This window comes from Prinia subflava, chromosome 1, assembly GCF_021018805.1.
Source record: "Prinia subflava isolate CZ2003 ecotype Zambia chromosome 1, Cam_Psub_1.2, whole genome shotgun sequence".
Lineage (NCBI taxonomy): Eukaryota > Metazoa > Chordata > Aves > Passeriformes > Cisticolidae > Prinia > Prinia subflava.
This window is the reverse complement of record NC_086247.1, coordinates 54,808,698-54,831,364: the sequence shown is the minus strand read 5'-3', so window position 1 is coordinate 54,831,364 and position 22,667 is coordinate 54,808,698. Positions and strand designations below refer to the sequence as shown.

Sequence of the window (22,667 nt, the reverse complement as noted above, 5' to 3'; positions counted from 1 at the left end):
TTTTTGACATCTTAATCCAAATGCAAGAATTATCTTCCCACAAAGAACAAGGAGATTAATGAAAAACTGTTCTCTCAGAACCTTGCTGATTTAATACCTGCTTAAATTCTGCAGCATATCTTGCTCTCATTAAACTGTATACACATGGGTTGGGGTGGTTTTTTTTCTATTTTTTAATATTTTTATTGAAAATCTTACATGTATGACTAAAAGTCATGGATGATATCTTTCAGTTCCATTACAAAATCTGTCATATATATATATGCCTATATATATATATTTCATACAACTAGAAGCAAATCTACTGAATTATGAAACAATGATTGTCTATTAAAATGTAACTCAAATTAAGCATGTTGTAGATGATTAAAATTATTTTCTTTTCTGTTGGAGCTGAAGGCCACTTTCATATAGTTAATTGATAATGTAGGGCTGCAAAAACTACAAAGCCTTGATGATAGTTTCCCACTCCCCACCCTCACACCACTCTCACATTAGGATTTCAGTACAAGGATCCTTCTCTCAGAAAGAAGTACTTTTAGAGTGAGCATCATCCTCTGTGGAACACCTTCTGTTCACAAACACAGTTCTGTAAACAATTCTATGTGTCTCTCAGTAATTGCAGGCAGGTCAAGTCATTTCAAGTGAGGTACAAGCGAAAAATTTGCAGGAACAGATTCTAATTTAGGAACTCATCTACATTTTACCTAAAACAAAACAAAATTGGAAATAATACCTAAACCCACTATTTTACTTGAATATGTCTTATTATCTAGTAATAAAACATGAAAGATGAAGTATAAATATTGTCAGAATCATAAAAAAGTTGTCTTATTCTAAGAAATCCTACTTCAAAATCATACAGTATATTAACCAACAACAGTTGTCCTTCTGTTTTGGCACTCCTGAACCAGCATAGAAATTATGTGTAGTGAGTTAACACCTTGGGGAAATAATACTTATGTGCAGCAGGACTTAAAGACTGCTGAAGTTAATAGTATAACATTGCTTAACATAAGAAAGAAATAGAAAAATCTTTTACTGTGATTCATCAGCAGCAAAAGAGAAGGGGAAGCAGAAAAGCAAGGTGTTTACAGTCTTTGAAGCATATAGCATATTTAACCTTGAAAATTAAATCTTGCATTAAAGACACTCCCAGCTACCTCTGCAGTCTTCTTTCAAAAAATTCAATGTACAAATATTTTCTTTAAATGTCTCAGACTTGGTAATGGCTCAGAAGAACAACTGCACATCCTTGGAGCTGCTCTCCTTTCTGTGGGATGAATGGTGGGTGGCATTGTTTACTGTAATTTCTCCACTTCCATGCTTCATTTCCTACGTTTATCTGAGACTGGAGAAAAATCAGCATGTTCTGACAAGTCTAAAACCATGAGGCAGTAAAATGGACCTGAATTTAGTGGAGATTGGCGTTCCAAAATAAATATAACACTTTATGTCAAACGATAATAAAAAAGGATAAATTCTCCTGTACAAATCAGAAGAGAGAATAAAAAATAGCAAATAGATAGCAACACCTTTTCTATACCTACATGGGCATCACAAAACTTCCCAGCCATAAGACTACACGTCCATATTTATTGTTTTATGTGGATTTTAAGCTACTTTGTAAGTTGATAATACACTGTGGAATTTCATAGTACAAACAATAATTTTTCAAAAACTACCCAGAAAATTACAGAGATTTCTAATTAAATAGTTCTGGGAACAAACAGGGAGAAACACACACACAAAAAGTATCTCCTGGGCCTTTGTTTGTTTTCATCAGTCCTTCTGCTTTTGTTCTAGTAAGCTGTGTGCACACAGTAAAGAAAATTTACTAAAGAAACCTCTTGCCTGTGTAAATACCATGTTCTGTAATATTGAATTTAGTTATATAATTGAAAATTTATTTCTTCTTAAAACAGAGACTCTGTATTCTTCATATAGCAATACTGTGAAGGCATCTACAGAGTATCACCAGCTCACTGAGGTGACTGTATAACACACTCTTGAAAGTGAGTTGCCTCTGCAGGTATTTGAGGTTTGCTATCTATTTGAACATGTCTGAGCATTTCATTTTATCAAAAATGCCACCAAATGCTCATATTTTGTGTGGTCTGTGCAGTCACTAGGACAAGTCTAATGAAGATATGTTTCATCAAGGCAAAAAAAAAAAAAGCAATAAAAAAACAAACCTAAAATTTTAAAAAATGGAGAAATATTTACAACTTTCCTCAGTCTGTTAGGTTGAGTTCTCCGTTTTAATATTCTTCAGTGCATTTTCAGAGAAAGGTTCCAAGGCTAGGAGTATAGGCAGTCTGGTCCAGTCCCATACATGTCTGCAAGCCTTTTAAAACGAGGGCCCCAGTCACTGAGGTAATCGTAGTTCTGGTCAGAGTTTGAGCTGATGGAATCTAAAGAGCTGAGCGACTCCGCCACCGAGCCGTTCCCCTCAAAGGCGTACGTCTGCAGGGAGTCGTAGGGCGGCGCGCAGGGGTCCACGTCAGCCTCTTTTAGTCTCTCCCAGATAAATTCCCTAAAAATGACATTATCCGGGATACTTTTAAAAGTTGGTCTGCTTAAGAACTGAATCTCAGGTGTCACGTCCCTTCTGGTCTTGGTGTCTCGCATGATGTTGAGGTTCCTCAAGGCAGCCATGTCAAAAGCCTCTGTGTCTTCTTCTCCACCACCCTCATCATCGTACCTGACGATGTTTTCTCTGATATCTCTCTCTTCATCAAAAATGAGAGGCTCCTTTTTCCGTCGCCGCATGGTGACAATCAGCAAGACGAGAACTGGAACAAAGAAAAGCTAGAGTTTTAGCACTGTTGAAGTTTTCTCATATTTTTTCCTAATGTAGGAATTACTCATTAACTTATATGGCAAAGACCCAGGGAAAGAGCAAGCAATTTATGCAGTTAGATGTGAAACTTAGCAGATTATGAAATGATGTTTAAACTATAAGCTTTTTAGACCAAAGCTATAAGCTTTAAACTATAAGCTTTTTATTTCCCAAATCATTCAGGATTAGCATCTTCATCTCTAATTTTAATATCCTATATTGTTTGCTAAACATAATATTTCAATACTGGTTCAGTCTGACTATGACAATCTCACAAACATGAAATGATAATAATTAAAAAGAAAAAAGAAAAAAAGAAAAAAAAGAGACCTTTTCCTAAATGCTCAAGGGATAAAAGCACATTCATAAACAGATGCAAGAGAATTTTAAAACCATAGTTTGGGAAGTGACTGAATTAAAGTGTATGACCAATATCTACTGAATAAAGTTTAAAAAATTGTATTGGAAAACACCAAATTTTTAAGCAATGTGTAAAATAAGACTGTCTTAGTCTATGGAATAAAACCACCTCTATATAAGATCTCATTTTCCTGAAACGTGCAAAGTACTGCACTTGAGATTTATGCCTTACATCTAATAAGAACTGGGTTAGAGTTTACTGGATAAACCAATACGAGAAATGTAATTGCTTATTTAATTTTAACTACTAAAGTTTGGTTCAGCTTGAAAGCTAATACTAAAATGCAGTGGCAGCCAAAAGCATTGCATGAAACTAGCTTAAGGTTCCTCTTGTTCTAATACAGTTTTGGTAGAGAAACACCCCTGGTGACACACAAAATATGGAACCAATAGTATGAATATTGCACCCATCTGTGGGACATGATGGAGTGTGAATCATCCTCCTAGAAAATAATTAATAATATATTGTAGCATCTGGATAACATTTGCTGAGTTAATGACACTCCTAGGAAATCACAGGCACCACTGTGATTGTAAAAATAACAGTATGTTGAAAACTGTCATTCCACATTTAATTAATCTCTTCTGATTTTATGATTATTTTTCATATTAAGCATATGTGATTATATGCATTGATAACATTTTCAATCTTTATTTAGAATGCAAATTAAATGTTGTAGAAACATATGGAAAAGCAAAAGAAATAAAATTACGCTTGAGGTTCCCTAGGTAGCCTCAAAAATGGCGTTCACAAATTGCATGATGCAGGACTACCATTCTTGAAAGCCTTTTCATGGAGGAATCTTAAAATCACTATCAATCTAAGCATTGTGAGGAATGTCTTAATATTAAGACCACTTGGCTAGAATAAACCAGCAACTTGTACATGCAAGAAAGCTGTATATATCTACAGATATTATGGTACTATTTGGAATTGGCTAAAGCCAGAGATGTCCTTCTGCACTATTTTTATTTCCCTTTGGAGCCACACATGTCTAAAAATAAAACTGCAACTACATTTTTTTCCCCCTAAAATTTTTTACAAATATATTAGGCAACAACTCTTTCCTCTTTTCTCAGTACCTACCAAGCACATATCCGATAATCCATCTACTAATGGATGTCTCATGACTATATTACTACATAATCAGCATCACCCTTTCACGTTTTTTGCCCCTGGCATCTACCTGATTCATCCTTTATGTATTGAATTCAGAAGCCACTAGTTTGGGGCATTTTGCTTTGAACAATATTTACATAAGCAGTTTAATAATATGAAACATTGACCTTTAAAGTGACATTTGTGAAATTTCAAAACATTCTGATATTTGTATAATACAAATTAAGCTGTAAATTATACGGCAGAGAACATAGAATTATCATCAGATACAACTGCACACCACTCAATATTTTTCTTTATTGTAAAAGATATTTAAAAGTGAAATTAGCCTGCTAACAGTACAAATAGATATTTAAACCAAGATTTCTATTGACATAACTTCTTAATTATTATTCTTAACGTTTACTGCCGCATTTTTATTGCCATATAAGCAAGCAGCTAATAACTTTCTTTACTGAAGTGTAAATGCATTTTTATTCTACTGTCCCTCTTAACATACTTCATGTTGAAAGTTAAAGACATGCTAATAAGTGTAAAATAAGAAACTTAGTAGGAAGGTCTGCCTAAAGGTGTAATAAAAATCAAGATACAATGAATGTTTTATATAGTGTTCCTTCTACCTCTCACACTTGCTTGAAGCCAAGAAAAATATGGAGTCTTTCTAAAGGTTAAATATTTTAGCATTTAGATGACTTTATAAGATTATTAATTTCTAGCCTTTGAACAGCCGTGAACAATAAAGTTTAACCTCTAAATGAACAAAGCTTTAGCTGCATTGCAGGAGCTGCAGAGATGAATACAAGCCCTAAACAATTTTCACTGCTATCTAAATCAAATGCAAATGGTTTCAAAGTTTTTTCACTTCTCATTAAGTCATGGTGGGTTTTTATTTTCTACATTTATGACAAAAGCAGAGATTAAGTTAGCAATTAGGGACTGTATGAACTTCTAAAAACCTAATTTCATGATTCTTAGCAAAGAAATGATACAGTGGAAGACCTTTAGGCACGTATGTGTTGCACATTGAGGGCACTAGATTGGCTCCACACTGATACACCCAACTCATACTGAGGAGGTGAAATGACAACACAGATTTTGTATGTGATGTAACAAATAAACAAGTCAATTGATAGTTTAAGCAACTAATTATAAAGACTTAATAACCAGAATTAACAAGGACAGATTTAAATTAACCTTGTAATTCTTCTGATTTACCTGAATTTTTAGAAATATTGATTTCCTTTAATAGGTACAATAGCCAAGACAAAAAATTGTCTTTACATTAGCTGTGCCAATACACAATTTTATCCTTGTGTCTAGTATACATTTAACGCTAATATTTATTGTTTCAGTACACCCAAATCAGTCTTTAAACAAACACCTTTGAATGCAAGAGTGGATTTTTGCTTTGCCACTTTTCAGTGTGCTTTCTCGAATTACCATGAAATCTCCATTTTGGTATGATCTGGTAATAAGTCAGGTTTCGTTCACCTGAACGTATTTCTCTGGTTTAGTAATAATTTTTCCTTTTGTACTCAAGGCAACTGCAACGTAATTGTAAGGAAGCCATAAAAGTCGTGAGACGCCCTGAGGGAGAGGACTACATGCAGAGCTGTACAGAAAGGCACAGAGCTAAATCACAAGCATTACCATGCCTTGTATACACGACACCCCCAAGCCAGGAATTTACTATAGCAATAAGCTGCACCAGCGGTGAGCAGATCTGCACACTGGGTTATGCCTTAGGTGTGTCATGATTCATAAAGCTGATGATTGGAGATCCTCAGCCATCTAAGCAGCTCACTAATAACCTATTTAGTTATACCTTGCAGTTGCCAGTATAGTCAGCTAAGATTTGGGGATTACAGAGGCCAAGACTCAGGAAACTTGAATTTAATTCCCACTTAACAAGCTTCACCTGTTGTTTAATCAGTTTGGACTGATATTTGCCAAGTGACTGTGACCTTTAAATACCCACACTGAGTGACCCTAATCTGCTCTTCTTCAGAAAACAGCTGCTGCATTTCATATTCAACCACTTTCTGGAAGTGTTGCTTTGGGTACCCCCAGTTAAACATTTTCTCCCAGTTACACATTTATCACTTTCAAACCTGCAAGGCCAAACTCTACACGTATTACATAGTCATATTCTGTACACGTTATACCTATTTAGAGAATAGGATTCTTATGACTAGAACTGTTTCTTCTTGTTTACAACTCACAGTTATGTGTTCTGATTTAATTTGGGTTTTGCAGGTATTTTGATAATGATAACAAATTTGCTGTCTTTGAACTGAAAAAAAAAATTTAAAGCTGTATTTTCAAGTTTTATCAATCTATTATTCATGTAAACTCTAGTACCAGGCCAATTGGAAGCTTTCTTCAGTCTTCTTAAGAAAATAGGTGACACTAATAGATTGTATTCAGAAGTATGAAAGAAAAAAAATCATGAAAAAATATTGTGCCAATCTAGCTTTCTATTGCAAAGAAAATACTTAACCTCTCAAATGTGATTAGGTTATCTACAGGTGAATACTCTCTCTGTGTGATTTTATGTAAACATTTTATGCTAAACAGTTGTTACAAAGCAATTACTGTTTCTAGAAGATGCTAACTTAAAAACAGATTACCTTGAATTAAATTACCATATAATTTTCAGAAAAGTTAAAATAATTCCTACTTACTTTCCTCAAAATTATGTGCAGTCCAAAATTAATCAAACTGCCTTTTCATATCCTTTGTGCTATTTTTTTTGTTTTTTTCTTTGTGTAAAATTTTGCCTTACTGCATAACTGAAAAGCTGTTTTAATTAAGTAAAAAAGTACTGAAATTTTCTTGTGAAATAAAATCTACAACTTAAATTCCATCAGTCAGTATGAAGATAGAAAATAATTTTGTTTTTAAATTTTTTAAACTTTTAAAAATTATTTTAGTTTAAAAGAGTAGTCTATACCATGTTACATACAATAATCATAGAAGAGTGTGATTTAATAATATTCTTCCTTCTTAGAGCCAGTGAAAGCATTGTGCTTATCTAAAATTGATTGGTTAATTAAGTAAAAGTAATAACACTAAGAAATCCCACTGAGACAATTTGGATCTTGGTAAAGACAAATGGTTATCATATCATATTCCAGCCATAGGGATGTATTGGGTGAGATCAAAAAGTGTATCATACTAACTTTAAGAAAGTAAGAGCTGGTTGAGAATTAAAGACACCGGTGCCAGAACGCGTGTATTCATTCCATCTATGCAAATTTCATGTGTTCTCTGCTTTACAACTGCCACCCACATTAAGATGACATTGATTAATGTGATTGGATTAACACTGCGTGTTAAACTTGGGTTAGGAAAAGATATTGATCCAGTAGACTGTAACTTCTTTTCACTGTTAAAGTCTTACATAAAAATGTGCATCCCTTGTCGCAGCCCTGGAACCACCTGCCAACAGCTGAAGCCTGTTTTTTATGGTGTACTAATGGACCTTCAGCATTTTTCTCAGGAATTAATGCAAAGAGCAGAAGGGAAAAAGTAAATTCCTAGAAATACCACCATATATATTTTCTGGCAGAAAATATATTCTTGCAAATGAGAGAAGAAGAAAGGCTCTGGGACCAGATAAGCAGCTGGGTTTCACCGGGCATTAGAGATGATTAGGTATCTCTTCCTTGTGGACACCAGCAGGTGGCTGAGACTAAAACAGGATACAGTATCAAAATGCAGTACTCAAAGCCAGGGTTATCATACAAACACAGCTTAACCTGCTCCTGCAGCCTTGAACTGTACCCAAAAGGAACAGTTTAGACTGGAAATGACAGTGGATCATACAAATCTTTTTGGATAAACAACACTGATGCCTTCAGACAGATGACTCTCGAAACCCAAAGTCTTTAACAAAATAAAATCAGTGGTGAGGTTGCAATAATGCAAGATATTTTACCAAATTCTTGTTCAGAACACTTTAAAAATAACTGGAATAAAAGCTCAGGTATGTTGGTTTACTGATTGTATTTGACCCCTGGTGAAGAATAAGAGAAAAATAAGCAGGTTATTTGGTGCCAACATTCTGTGTATCCACTCAGTGGTCTTTTTGAATCCTACTGCTTCTATTTAAGAAAAGTTTACGACCAGACCAAGCTGCCTGGTACCTACAGCAGTTTTCTATCTAATCTTCAGAAACTCACTTCTCATGTATAACAAAAATGGTGACATTTAATTTTGGGATCAAATGAATTGCTATGGTTACAGTATTTTTCTTCCTAAGTATATTGGACTAAAGTTTAAAGTGAGTGTTTTTTCACTGATACTAATGCCAGTTGATATAAGGGAATATTTTTATGTCTTTTTGAACTCTAACATTTAGTTTCAAGTCCAAATAAAGTTCATTTGTGTACATAAATTGTCTAGAAATGCCACATGAAAAATGGTATTTAAAAATGTTCATTAAAACTTTTGGCAATAATTCCCTTCCATTTTTTAAACCTAGGCCTAACCATGTGTTGAGTGAGAATAAAGTCTTATGGTGTTAGATTTTTTTATGTCACGGAGATGGAAAACTTTAGAAATGACACCTCCTATATATATATATATATATATATAGCTACTGAGTAAGTTGGTTGAGTTCATTGCAGAGGTAGTGATTTTTATTACTCTGTAAAAAGGTATGCAACAGGTTTTTCATTTTGTAGTCCCTTAGAAATATTTTAGCAGAAGGAACATTTCCTTCTAATGGTTTTCAGCAACATGAATCAGAGTGCGAAAGAAGAAATGGTGAATATGCTGCCATCAGCAGAAGTTTGGACACAAGTCTCTTGACTTGACCTGTCCACATTGTCTTGTTAACAGTGGCAGATAAAATCCTGGGATTATACCAACACAAGAAGACTGTGGTCTTCTCCCTGTCCTTAGACTGGTATGTACAGTCAAGGAACAGAAAAATCTCTTAATTGAGAGCAACACTGGTGAAAAATCTTGTGTGCTGAACCAGGTACCCTTGTTAACACAGGGATTTTCGGACAGAAAGCAAAACTTCACTTTTCCTCACCTTATCTTTCATCTCTATTTCTTGATTTCATCCCTTACTCTCCCATTTATTGTTTAATGAGGAATTACACGAGAAATGCTAGGCAAACTAGGATGTTGACACCATTCCACTCTTTTCCACGGCCTTTTATCCAGTTGCAGTTTCACTGCTTAACATAAAATCCAGCTGTGCTACCATATGCAGGAGTAACAAAAGATCACTCTGCAGATGATGTCAATTCATTATGATTCTCATAAGTGAATTGCATCTGTTGTATTTACCAAATATCTTTTGTTCTATGCAAATCGATAAATGTTTAAAGGCAGTTATGCCTGTACTGATACTGTTATATGGTGAGTATACTAAACCCAGTACTTCCATAAACTGCATTGTCTATCTCTTCAATATTGCATTTGATGCAAGTCATATTTCTTTGCTTTTTACTGTTATTTCTTATATCTGTCCACAGACAGCTTGATATAGAAACAAAGTATCTAAATTGATAATCCCTCTAAAGGGTTTTTTTGTGATAATGATACAAAATGCTGCTCTTTCTTGACTACTATCTCTGCCTGTTCACAGAAATCAGGGCAGAGGGGAATGTTGAGGTTTATATGCATGTATCTTTTGCTATGATGCACTGAATGGAAAATAAGGGTAACAGAAAGAAGACATACCTAGCAGTGTCAAGACACAAGCCAGTATTGCTATCAGGGCTCCAGTGCTAAGTCCTGCAGGCAAGATATATGCTTCTGCATTGCATGTCTGAGCAATCCCATCTGCATCGCAGTCACAGACCCTGATGGTGAGAGTATTAGTGCTACTAAGAGAAGGTGATCCACTGTCCACTATGAATATTGGCAAGTAGAAAACAGACTGCTCCTGTCTTCGAAACCCATTTCTTTTGGTTAATACTGTCGCGGTATTATCTAGATAAAGGAATAAAAAGACAAATTGTAAAATATGTGACTTTTCTAAAACACAAACCTATAAATACCATAGCCTTCTACTTAAAAACTTCATAAAAACATTCATATTATTTCAATAAGTTTACCTCTCCCAGTCATATATTTTTGAAGCTGCAGAGGTAAGATCAACTAAAAAATCACACACAACTAAACAAGAAGATTTCTGTTTTCAACAAAAGAATATTTCAAAAATGCAGAGGTCCATTTGTTTTTAGTGAAGCTCATATTTTCAGTATCTGGATAGAAAGCTGAAGAAGACATCATTATAAAAAGAAAAAAATTATCTTCAGTGATCAGATTAGGTATCTAAATATATGTTTCCAGTTAATTTACAAGCGTCTATTTCAACTATTTACAGGTACAGATATCACATTAATGCAAGCAGTGACCATATTAATCAGACAATAGGTTCTGAAGATCAATTAAATACTTTTTCGAATGCAAAAAAATTTACAGTCCTTGCACAAACAAGGTAATTGTGCATGCACCAAAGACATGCTGTTGTTTTTAGACTCTTCTGAGGTTCAAGATGGCTGTTATAATCAGTCTAAAATGTATAGTTTGACACTGGTCTGAGTTGTGTGATTAGAAAGCTCGTGCATTCAAGAAGATATGTGCAAAACTCACTGTGTACAACACAGATTGAGAGGTCCTGAGAGATAGGGAGTTACATCCCTCAGGATGTATAGAACTGTTCATTCAGTTGGTCTGTCTACCTATCTACTTACCTATCTATCCAAAGACAGATATATTGGTAGTCAGTAAAGTTACCTTATTGTGTCACCTATTATGATCTATCTGGCAGAATATGCAAACACCTCCTGATATATAATATCACATGAGAGATGTACAAAATTAACTAATGTCAAATGAGGCAGGTGCCGCTGTGTCTTGTACCTCCACTGATTTTATAGGCATTACAAAAATCTATTACTACTTTTATAAATTATAAGTTCTTTGGAATAGGGTCTCTTTTCATTAATTACTTTAAAGTTCTCATGATGTCTGGTTTCTGAACAGTCCTAGTCTAATGCACTTTTATTATTTTGCTCATTGCTACTCTTGGACTCTTCAGTTTTAAACTGCAAGCTGTTAGAAAATGAAATGCAAATGAAGAAAATTAAGCATTTTATCAACTACATGTAAGGTAAGGCAATGAAGAGCTGCGTGGAAGAACTTTATTAGGTCACACATTATACTTGCTGAATATTATTCAAAGTCTTCCTGTGCAAATAGTGTCCTTCAGCGTCCATATGTTTGTTTTTCTTGTTTTACTAATAGGATGACTTTGTAGCTCTGGCTAAGTACTGATCCATAAAGGAGCAATGTGAGAGCAATACCCTGTCTATTTAGTTCTGTTTGCTACGGCTAATAGCTAAACTGCCTGACTTGTGCCCAGCTGCTGCACTGTGCAGTGCAACTAATGAGGGCAGTAATTAGAGCGTGTTCTCAGATACTTTAACTAACAGAAATGGGATGTCAGTGGGAGTCTTTGAGGAAACAGTCGTAAGAAGTCTGTGCAAAAATTATAGGCAGCTTCTTTTTCAAAAGCATTCTTCAAAAATGGATATACTTAGTTACTGGAAAGATATGTTTTTCTAAAAACAAAACAAAACAAATCTCCACAAGTCACAAAATATTTCTGTCTATTGTCCACTTATTTTTTATGCCCTAAGTTATAGTAATATAAGACAAGAATTCCTGGACATTTTTCAGTCACTGCCCCAAGGTTAAATCTAATTTAGATAAAAATCTATAAATACAGGGAAAAATGTGAAGAGTGATTGATGGGGGGGGCAGGGCAGAGAAGGAAAGATTTAAAGATTTGCTGCTGCTCTGTTTAAGGCTCAAGGTTTAAATGATTCTAAGAATAGCTTAATTCCTTTGACAAATAGTCTACAGATAAAATTATTTGGCAGGCTGATTGTAGTTTATGTCCTTACCAGAACAGAAGTTTATATAATAAGCATGCTGTATTGAAAACGGAAAGTGCTAGTGGTAAATATTTCCCAAATCAAAATTTTCTTACCTTTGTTGTCCTGCAATGTAAAATTGTGGTTATTTGCTGCCTCTGCTGTTAAACTGAAGTAGAACTGATGGCCATTTGGTGGGTCATCCTTATCAATTGCACTAATTTTTTGGATCACCTGTTTTGAGATACATCAGGGTTTCATTGAAGCATATGTGCATGTACATTACATATCCCCTCTGTTACCTATCAAAATATCAACCCTCCCTCGAGTTCTAATCACCTTGCATTTTGGTCTTCTAATCTCCTAAGCATGTAGGGGCAGTTAATGTGTGACTCTACCTGTCCAAAATTTATTGGCCAGAGCAATGCTCTTCAAGGTCAAGAAGAAAGTTAGGTCCTGTTATTCACCAGAGCTTGGAGTAATAAACTACATAGCAGTGGAAGAATTGTGTCTTCTGGACAGCTCTTAGTGTAGTTATCAGTGACTGCAATCAATGTTGTAAACCTTCCCAAGGAAACTGTGATGTTCCTGAGCGTTTGAATTCATGTCCTTTTTTTTTTTTTTTTTAACATAATGAAGAAACAGAAAGGCACATCATAAGTATATGATTATTTTCTGGAATTTCATTACTTTTTTTCATTTCATTTTCTAAAATTCTGTCAAAATCTACCTCTAAAGTAAGTGTCATCGCTGCTTAAAATCCACAAAAATTGGAAACTCCAATTCCCTGGCCCAGTTCTGATCAGAGCACAGGGAAAACAGAGAGGTACAACAATAAGAGAGTGCATAGTCTGTGTTTCTCATGAACACAAGCTAATAATCATTGTGGGGTTTTATCAGAATTTAAATTATGAGGTAATTTTGAAACGTGCAATAAACATCTAGCACAGGAAGGACAATACTGGGAGAAGGCACAGAAGTGCAAAGTTTTCCAGGAAATATGTGGGATCTATGCAGGTGCAACATCTACTAGTCTTCTGGAAATGGGAGGAGAGACTGACAAAGTACATGTATTTTGTGAGGTCCTCCAAAGTAGGGAGGAAAAGGCCAAATATGAAGGACACTAAGGACAAACAGCAAGTGACTGATTTAGTTAAGTCTAGGACGACCTGGAAGATATTTAGGTAGAAGAAAATATAGGAATAAAAAACAGGAATATATTCCCCTTGTGAAACTGTGTCCTTAAGGTCCATACATTCTAGGGGGATTAAAAGTGTGTACTCATTTTCGTAATGGTGGATATTTAGTCTCAGAATAACCTTTGTGTTACTGCTTCCCACTTCCCACAAAAATTAGGAAGAAGTATGGGTTCTCTGGTATTATACAAAGTTAGGTGAGTTAAGCAAAACGTATCAGTTACACAAGTAAGAAAGCCAAAGATTTTAACATTACTTTCAGCCAATAATTTTTATACCTGCATCTTTCTTACTGTTTGCTTGCACTGTTCATCAGAGCCTCATTTTTATTGTTGTAAGATGATTTTTCTTTATTAAAAAAAAAAATCTTAAAAGGCTTTCATAATGAATGGCTGATTTTCTGGTAAAAATAAACATAAAATCTATCAAGACATACCTGACCAGGCTGAGCATTTTCACAGACAGTTGTCTCATACTCCATGGCAAACTCAGGGGCATTGTCATTGATGTCGAGGATTGTGATGGCTACATAGCCTCTCCCAATCTGTGCTGGATTCTCTACAGGAAAAAGTCCAATAAAACAATTAAGAGGAGATCCTTGCAATTTATTCTGAAGGTCATTATCATTTTCATTGGCATTCTTCTTTTGGATATGCATGTCAAATCCATGTAATTCCTCAGTCAAATACAAAGGAAGTTCTTGTCTTGATCTTCTGGACTAATATTTCTGTACTCCAGCTGCTTCCATTAACATAAGATTTTACTCTCAAGACACACTTGAAATCTAACTCACTAATCACAGCATTGAATCCAATCACATGGGAGGATAAGAGCAAGATGATGTAAAATCATCACCAAGCTAGCCAGAACATCACTATTCACTCTGGAAATAGCATGATTATTATGGGTTAAACATGTTTTTTTCTTTTTCTTTTGCTGAAATTTAGATGGATCAGTCTATTAAGAAGTCAAAACCCAAATTTTATCAGCTGTGTAAGAGGAAAGAAGAATGCTTCAGAACTGCATTCTGAAGCACATCTCAATGTATTTAAAATGAACATAACTTATTTCAATACTGTCATTAACATCCTGAACACCTTAAATATGAATCACATCCTAAACTGATGCATATCTCTAGCTAAACCATGACTATGTTCAGTGTCTGATGTCATAATTTAACCTAAAACAATAAATTTTTTTTTGGACTAAGCATAGGGACATCAGTGAGTGCAATACTTATTTTGTTTTTGCAATAATTATTTTGCTCTTTTGGAGCAGGGAAAAGAGTTGTTATAATCCTTTTCTACCAAAAATGTTGATATTAGTGTTACTGTAGGACAAAATGAAAAACTTTACAAAACTCTAAATACGTATCCATCTTTTTATAGTGTACTGTAACCACATTTTAATAAATATTTTAAGCATCCAAATGTGAATTGATTTGGTTTTTTACACCACATGTGAAATACCATTTTGACACCACATTTTTTCTCTGCTGAACTAAGCTTATTGAAAGCCAAGCAGGCATGAATATAAATTCAAGCAGTACAAGTTTTTACTTGTGCTCCGAGACTCCCATTTGTGTCAGGTATGCCCCTTGTCTACTTCATCAGTTCTGCTAAAAATTTTTGGTTTCCATTTTGGGTTTTCAGACCAAAATTTTACTTCTGATAATACAAGATAAATTCATAGAGACTTAACTTTCAAGTCTTAACTTTCAGGTTAAATGTTAAATTAAGCTCACTAAAATCAAGAAGTGATGACTTTTACAACAGTAAGCCAGAGAAGTGAGAACTTTTTTATTATCACAGCCCAACAGAGTAGTAACAAAGATGAAATTTGAAGATATAAATTCACCAAATATAGAAGCACTTCACAAAATGTATTCAAAGTAGAAAAGTCTGAATCTGCATTAGAAGAATTCTTGTATCCATTTGAAGCATTACATTTTTAACACTTTTCATCTTACACCAAAAAAAGATACCAAGTACAAAGTAACTTCTACAGTGGTACCTTAGAGTCAGGAAAATGAAAACACATTAGCATTCACATCCCCTTTTCTTTATATCTTCTAAGAATGCTGTAGTTGACCAACAGCAATCAACTCTGAGTGCCCTCACTGAGATGGGGTAACCACTCTCCCCTATCTTCCATATCACCTTTCCTGTAATGACACTTAGTGTGAGACTGCCGACTTAATATATTTCGTCTTGCTTTGTACTTGTCTTTCAGAAGACAAAAGAATGTACAAGGTGTGAAGCAAATGAAAGAGCAAACATCTAAACTGTTGCATTTTCAAATTTTTATCATTCAGACTTCTTTTGCATTAAGTAATATGTTATTTTTTAACTGCCACAGTTTGGAACTGCCAGAATTTCTCTGAATGAAGCTCATCAAAACCAAGGCTGAGGCTTTACACACAAACTGTCAATAAAAATCTTTCTATGGATACTTACGGCTTTCCATGGCCAACACTGTGATATTATGAACAGCATTAGTTTCCCTGTCCAAAGATTTGGCAGTTGTAATGACTCCACTGTTGGCATCAATATTGAAATACCTCTCCAGGTCTGTGTTTCGATCTATTGAATACCTAGGTAAAGGATGAAAGAAACTTTTCATTTGTGTTCAATTACAGCTTGTAAAAATATTTCACTGGCATCTTATTAGAGGGAAAGCATTTCCACTGTTTCCTTAGTTTGAGCATTGCTCAGTCCAGTTTCCCTGGGGCATTGAGAGAAGCAAAGCCACATGCAAAGGTGAGAGAATTACACAGTGACTTGTGGTGACAGTGGCAGGCTCCACTCCCTCAATGTCATTTTAAGTGAGGTCATAGGTATTCCTCTGTCTTTTCTTTCTCTCTCTCTGCTGTAAAGTAAACTCAGGAATTAATCAAACAACATCCTTCTGAGAGTCAGCTAAGGAAAGGGTGAGCTGGAATTGGTGACAAGGCTGTGTCAGCCAGGCACTGATCCCATGGGGGCTGGCAGTCTGAGCAGAGCTTTCTATCACCAGCAGAAGAGCCCCTGAGTCACCCAGAGCTGCAGGGGAAGGGGGAAAAAGCAAAGATGATGCAGACTAGGGTCAAGGGATTGCATGTCATCACTGCCGGCTCACAATGCTTTACTGTCATTAGACAAACACAGGCTCCTGCCCTTAACTCTTTGGCTTAACATATCTTTACCTCACAATTTGTTTTACGAAGGGGGGTTCCTTAGGAGCTCATTAGCAAGCTGAAAATAGCATAAGAGAAAAGGTCAAAACACTTGTGGGTGATTTATTTATATCCCTTTTGAGAGTAAGGGGCAGTTGATTAGGCAGATTAAGATTTACAACTGGAATGTTCTTGACATTAGATTTATTATTGGGTCAGATTCTTGCATTCTCGTTTAGGTCAAGTATGTACTCAGAGCACTTCCCTACACTCAGGGTGAATTGAAATGTCTGAACCAGATCAAGTGTGATCATTGCAATTACTGACACACTGATGATAGATTAGTTTATTGATACAACATTAACCAAATTCTTTAACAACATAGAAAGAAAGATTTATGCAAGGCAATTAAAAAATGTAACTTCCTAGACACAATGATCTTATGAAACTATTTGTTCTGTGTTGTAATATACCATCTTCTTTAGTGTATTACTGTGTTTTTATCTATCCCTCTTTACTATCCCTCTACTAAGTGTAGAGCCTTGTTACAAAATTAGAATTGCTTTGCTGTATTATATCACAGTGAGAGACTAACAAGTTAACAACAGTAACAGCAGTTTTTGTCGATTACTGCTTTCCCTCTTTCACTTTTTCTTTTCTTCTTTCATTTTGTCTTAACTTTAGGCCATGTTTCACTTTATTTCTTGCCAGTACTGTTGTTTATAAGGTCAGCAGTGCTCTAAAGCTGCTTTGTGGCTGGCAAGCTTCCCCATGAGACTATACCTGTCACCTCTGCTATGCAATCTTGGCAGGCCTCATAGCTGAGAGTCAATCTCCTGCCAGATTTCCCTTAGAAATCCTTAGATTTCCCAGTTATTATCACTATCCCAATTACTATCACTATGCAGCTTTAAGAGTCAAAAGAGAAGGAGGAGAAAGAGAAGGGGAGGAGAAAAAGAGAAGGAGAGGAGAAAAAAAGAAGGAGAAGGAGAAGGAGAAGGGGAAGGAGAAGGGGAAGGAGAAGGAGAAGGAGAAGGAGAAGGAGAAGGAGAAGGAGAAGGAGAAGGAGAAGGAGAAGGAGAAGGAGAAGGAGAAGGAGAAGGAGAAGGAGAAGGAGAAGGAGAAGGAGAAGGAGAAGGAGAAGGAGAAGGAGAAGGAGAAGGAGAAGGAGAAGGAGAAGGAGAAGGAGAAGGAGAAGGAGAAGTGGTGAGAAAGACAAAAAGGAAGAAAGCAGTAAAGGAAGGAGATGAGGGAGACAGGGAGGGAGAGAGGAAAAGCAAACAAGTTATATAAATTGGATGACAGATTCTTATGAAACAAGGAGAAAATAATTTTATGCATGGGAAGCAAGCAATTTCCCTTATTTATAAGCATTGTATCCATACTCAAATTCTAAAAAAAAAAAATTAATGCGTTCAATCCCTTAATTCCTTATAGCCATAGTACTTGAAAATCTTTGAGCTGCAGGAGTTTTAAATCCTTTATTTAAGCTAGTTCAAACATCAGTAGTTCTCTGGTCCTTATGAGATAACCTCTTATTTTCAAAACATTTATTATTTTCTCTAGTCCTTGGTATTGTCAAGGTTCTGTGTCTGATCTTATGATTTCAACATTTTCTGAATTGTAACAAATCTAGTTTTTAATCAGTATCAATATAATCCAATGTTTGGAAGTTGGAATACTTATTTATAGATTAATAGTTTAAACTCCTTAAACAGATCATGAAAAGTTTTTTGCATTAATCCTCCTTAGCACATTCCAATTTTAGGTGACTCATAGCATATGTCGAACAGCTTTAAATTATATGATTTTTCAGTACCTTTGACCATGTACATAGCAGGTTCACAAGCATATAGATAAATTCTCACTTTTCTTTTTTCCTTTCACTCAAATTCCAAGAAACTTTGAAGCATAAGGAATCTTTAAGATGTTAGCAGGTGATATAATTAATTTTTATGATGGAATTGTAAAAATTAACTGGGTCAAGGCCAATATACTCACCTTTATGTTTACAAAGGAGTCAAAAGCATTCTGAGCATGGTTTGCATTAATGGAACTGTGTTTAAGCATATTCTAAATGATTCTGGTAACCAGATATACACCAGATGCTAACATCAGTGACAGAAATGCTGCCACAGCAAAATAAATTTCACAAGTAAATCCATGCCAAACACTCATCTAGGACTTGTTTATACATGATAGGAATCAGCTATTTTGAATATGTTGCCAATATATAACGACAAAGATGCATCACCTCTAGGAGTGAAACATATGCCTTACTTTTGCAACATAAGATCTGCTTTAGAAATTACACTAGATTCCCAAGCTCATTTTCAATGCATGAAAGGAAAGACTTAACATTACCAAAACAAGTGGCACCCAAACAAGTACCTACAAAGATCTTTCCTAGGTATGCCCTAAGTGAGCAATAAAAACAAATGAAACTAAGCACTAACTTTTAATTGTGTATGAGTTCCTCTCCCTGCAGGTGTTTAAATTCACAGAGTTCTGAAGTTATAACCATTATTCGCTATATCCTCTGCATGTTCCTTTTAGAATTAATATCACTACCCTGCATAAGAAAAATTACAAGTAACTCATTCCTGGTTTAGCTAAGGTGGTGGGTCTTTGCTCTTGAGCTCTGACCTTAGGCACATACAAACGTAAGATTGAGAATTTGTGTTCTCTCATGGTTTCTTAATGATCTTGGACATTATATTGTGGAAGATTTGCAGGTTTGTCAGACACTGAAGACAAAGAAAGAGGGCCTTGACAGTTTATGAATCTCCAGTGATCATACTTCTTCCCATTCAAATGGAAGATATTTGGCTGCAGCAAAAGTTACAAAACCAAAAGCCTTTAACTACCCTGACTAGAACAGGATGCATCTCATCCTGTCCACTTTTCTCATGTAAAGAGTTTTTACAAATGTTTCCTGCTGTGGGACCTCAGCTCCAGTTTCCACGTGGGAATTTACATTCTATTACATTCTGATTCCTAGTGCACACAGACTGTGAACCATTATTCAGGCATACACGTGTAATATAGATATAATTTTTTATTCTGGTTAAGAGAACATAACTTGCTATAGATAATAATAGACTCTTGCTAAGCTTAGAGAGTAATAAATATGAGCAATATTTTTAGATGATTTTTCCATTTGGGATTCTGAAACTATATCTTCTCTTCACAGAGATTTCAACATTTTTTATTTCAGAGATTCTGTAGTTCAGATTATAAAAGTTAAACCATGCAAACTCATAGAACATCTGAATGTCCCTCTGCGAGGAAACAAAGCTTATTAATTGCTTTCAGTATAACCAAAGCCCTTCCCACCACAAGATGAACAATGTCAATGCAAAGGCTGAATGAATAATGAAGAGCTCTTCCAACTACCTGACAGGGCTGTTTGAGGCATCTGGGTCGTGGGCTGCCACAGTTCCGATGATGGTGCCGACCTTTGCCGCCTCAGACACCACCATGGAGTAGAGGTGCGAAGTGAACACGGGCGGCTCATCAACATCTTCTACAATTATCTTCACTGTTGTCATATCACTGAAGGGCCCCAGACTCAGGAAGCGAGGGTCAACATGCATATTGGCTGCTTCTATCCTCAAGGTATAGCTTGTCTTAGCTTCAAAATCCAGCTCCTTTACAAGCAAAATTATTTGGAAATTTTATTATTCAGTGATGTTGACGCAAAACTGTTTTGCTTAAAACTTTCAGTAAATATAAAATGAAATGATTTTTGCCATTTGTATACAACCAGCGTTTTTGACTGACAGACATTAGTTGGTGGTTCATCTTTTAGCTTTCTCAAAACATTACTTGAAGTGTCTCACTAGTGAATATTCTGCAATGACTTTAGCAGTAAAGATAGTTTTACCTTGTGAGTGGAACAAATTTATGAGATAATAGCAAAACGTTTTGTAACTTCTGTGTGGACAAGATTCTCATTCATTATTTCACCATGGTGAATTAATACTTTTTTTTGTCTTATTATTATTTTATCTAAAATAATGACAAATACAATGTAACATACTATCCAGACATAAGAACTCAATATAATCTTTACTTACAGGTGAAAACACCTCATTCAGAAAATTGTGGGTGGGGTATTTTTTGTTTGTTTTATATTTCTTTTGAATTTACTGTTTTTTGCATAGTTTTTGGACTGACTAAACAACTTTTTCTCCAAACTCTTATAAATTTGTGTAGCAAATCTGGCAATCACTTAAATGACACTGCTAATATGACAATATTTTGTACTGAGAGGCAGCCTGGAGATTGTTTTGGTTTGTTTTGCTTATTAAGCAAAATACGTGTAATTTTTTAGTACCTTCCTTCTGCTTTAATTTTCTTCAATGGAAGTACAGTGTCTTTTCAAATACATACTGCATTAAAATCAAAAATTACCCCCACAACAAATGAGATATCTGCGATCTGGGAATATTCAAATTCTTCAGAAAGAAGATAATTACTTTTGAGGAAAAAAAAATCATTTTAGCTCACAGGCCACTATTGAAAGAAAACATCAAGTTAATATTAGAACCATTTACCCTGCATCTACAGTCTTAGTTTGTCAGATTGCACCAAACATCCAACTAACTATTCATTTGTACTTCCAAGTTTAATCATTAAGAAAAAGCAGCAAAATACCCAAGCACTTCTAAATCTGCAGTCTGGGTACTCAACTACATCTTCAAACTATAATTCCAAGTGTATAAAACAGATTAAAAAATGTTTTTCTGCAGTTCTGCTATTGAATACATCACAGGGATCTGAGATGTGCTTGCAAATTAATCCTCCAGCATCTGCGAAACATTCTTGTATTCACTCAGAGGAGCAGCAGAGGTGAAACACACATCTGTTGACCTACAAGGGCCTAAGTTCTCCATCTAGTTACAGTTGGATAAATCCCAAATGAGCATCTTAAAGTCAGCAGTTATGTTGATGTTATAATACAGCTGCAAACAGTCTAGATTTAAATATGAAAAATGAACTGCAGCACAGCACATTCAGAAAGGCACTGAACTTTTACTAACTCTGTGTGGCAGCAAAAGGCTTCTCCAAATGGGAATACATGTGATCCTCATATTATGCAAGCACTTACTTCTTGCATTGAATCAAAGCTGCAGTGTCCACAGCTCTTGGAAAACAGGTATGCTGAAATAGAAAGTTTGTCTGGATACTGTTGCCTGTACTGGATACAACTGGTCAGTATTCATTAGTAAATCATGTTTAATAGGGTTTTTTATTTTATTTTCACTTTAATTTTATATTTAAACTACAATACAATGTGTTATGAATCAACCTCACAGCCATAATGCAAATGGAATGCTATGCTGGAATGATGAAAAATGCCTCAGAAACTTCATTCTGTGGTGATAACATTTAGGCAACTGATATGACCAGATGAGCAGCAAGGTTAAACAGAGGACAACCAAGCACACAAATACCTTAAGACATCACATTATCTAACAAAAGCAAACTATTAATTAAAAAACTATAACCTGAAAAAAAACCCCAGAGTAATAAATGAATAAATAATAACCTTAAAAATGTCAAAAGCAAACGGCTAACATTCGCTGAACTAAAAAAAACCAAACAAAACTAGCAAAAAACAGAACTCCTCAATAAACAAAAAACACCGACTCTTTTGCAAACAGTATATTTTCAGTTAGCATGTACAAAAGCATGTAGTGGAGAAAGGAAAGCTAATTTATCCTCATTAATGAGTTGTATCTGATGAAATTGGGTGATTGAGATTACAGTGATACCTAATCAACCACATGGTAACGTATCATGAGATTGTAGAAAAGATATACTTCTCATATACTTCTTCTGATATACTAATGTTAACAACAAAGTCCTTCAAAGTAAAAAAAAAAAAGAAATTTCTGATTTAGTAGACAAAATGTATATCATATATGTAATTGGAAAAAAATACAAATTTTAATTCTATTTTAAGAGACTACTACAACAAAAAAGAAATACTATTTAAATTACAGATACCCCCATGTTTCTATAT

The 22,667-nt window shown here is 35.0% G+C and overlaps 1 protein-coding gene across 3 annotated transcripts in view; it reads right to left on the bottom strand.

Annotated features, from left to right (window-relative positions):
• Positions 1-953: 953 nt before the first annotated feature.
• CDH7 (cadherin 7) overlaps positions 954-22,667 on the bottom strand; it is a 71,515-nt gene continuing 49,801 nt past the window's right edge. For 2 of the 3 annotated variants that reach the window (XM_063397214.1, XM_063397232.1), the window contains 6 exons: positions 20,033-20,286; positions 15,939-16,075; positions 13,919-14,040; positions 12,403-12,520; positions 10,083-10,334; positions 954-2,795 (listed from right to left, as the gene is read on the bottom strand). In XM_063397214.1, the coding sequence (XP_063253284.1) occupies positions 2,302-2,795; positions 10,083-10,334; positions 12,403-12,520; positions 13,919-14,040; positions 15,939-16,075; positions 20,033-20,286 (1,377 nt within the window). In that variant the 3' untranslated portion in view covers positions 954-2,301. Of the gene's footprint in view, positions 2,796-8,926; positions 8,939-10,082; positions 10,335-12,402; positions 12,521-13,918; positions 14,041-15,938; positions 16,076-20,032; positions 20,287-22,667 lie in introns of all 3 variants that reach the window. The other variant, XM_063397223.1, reaches the window with a different exon arrangement.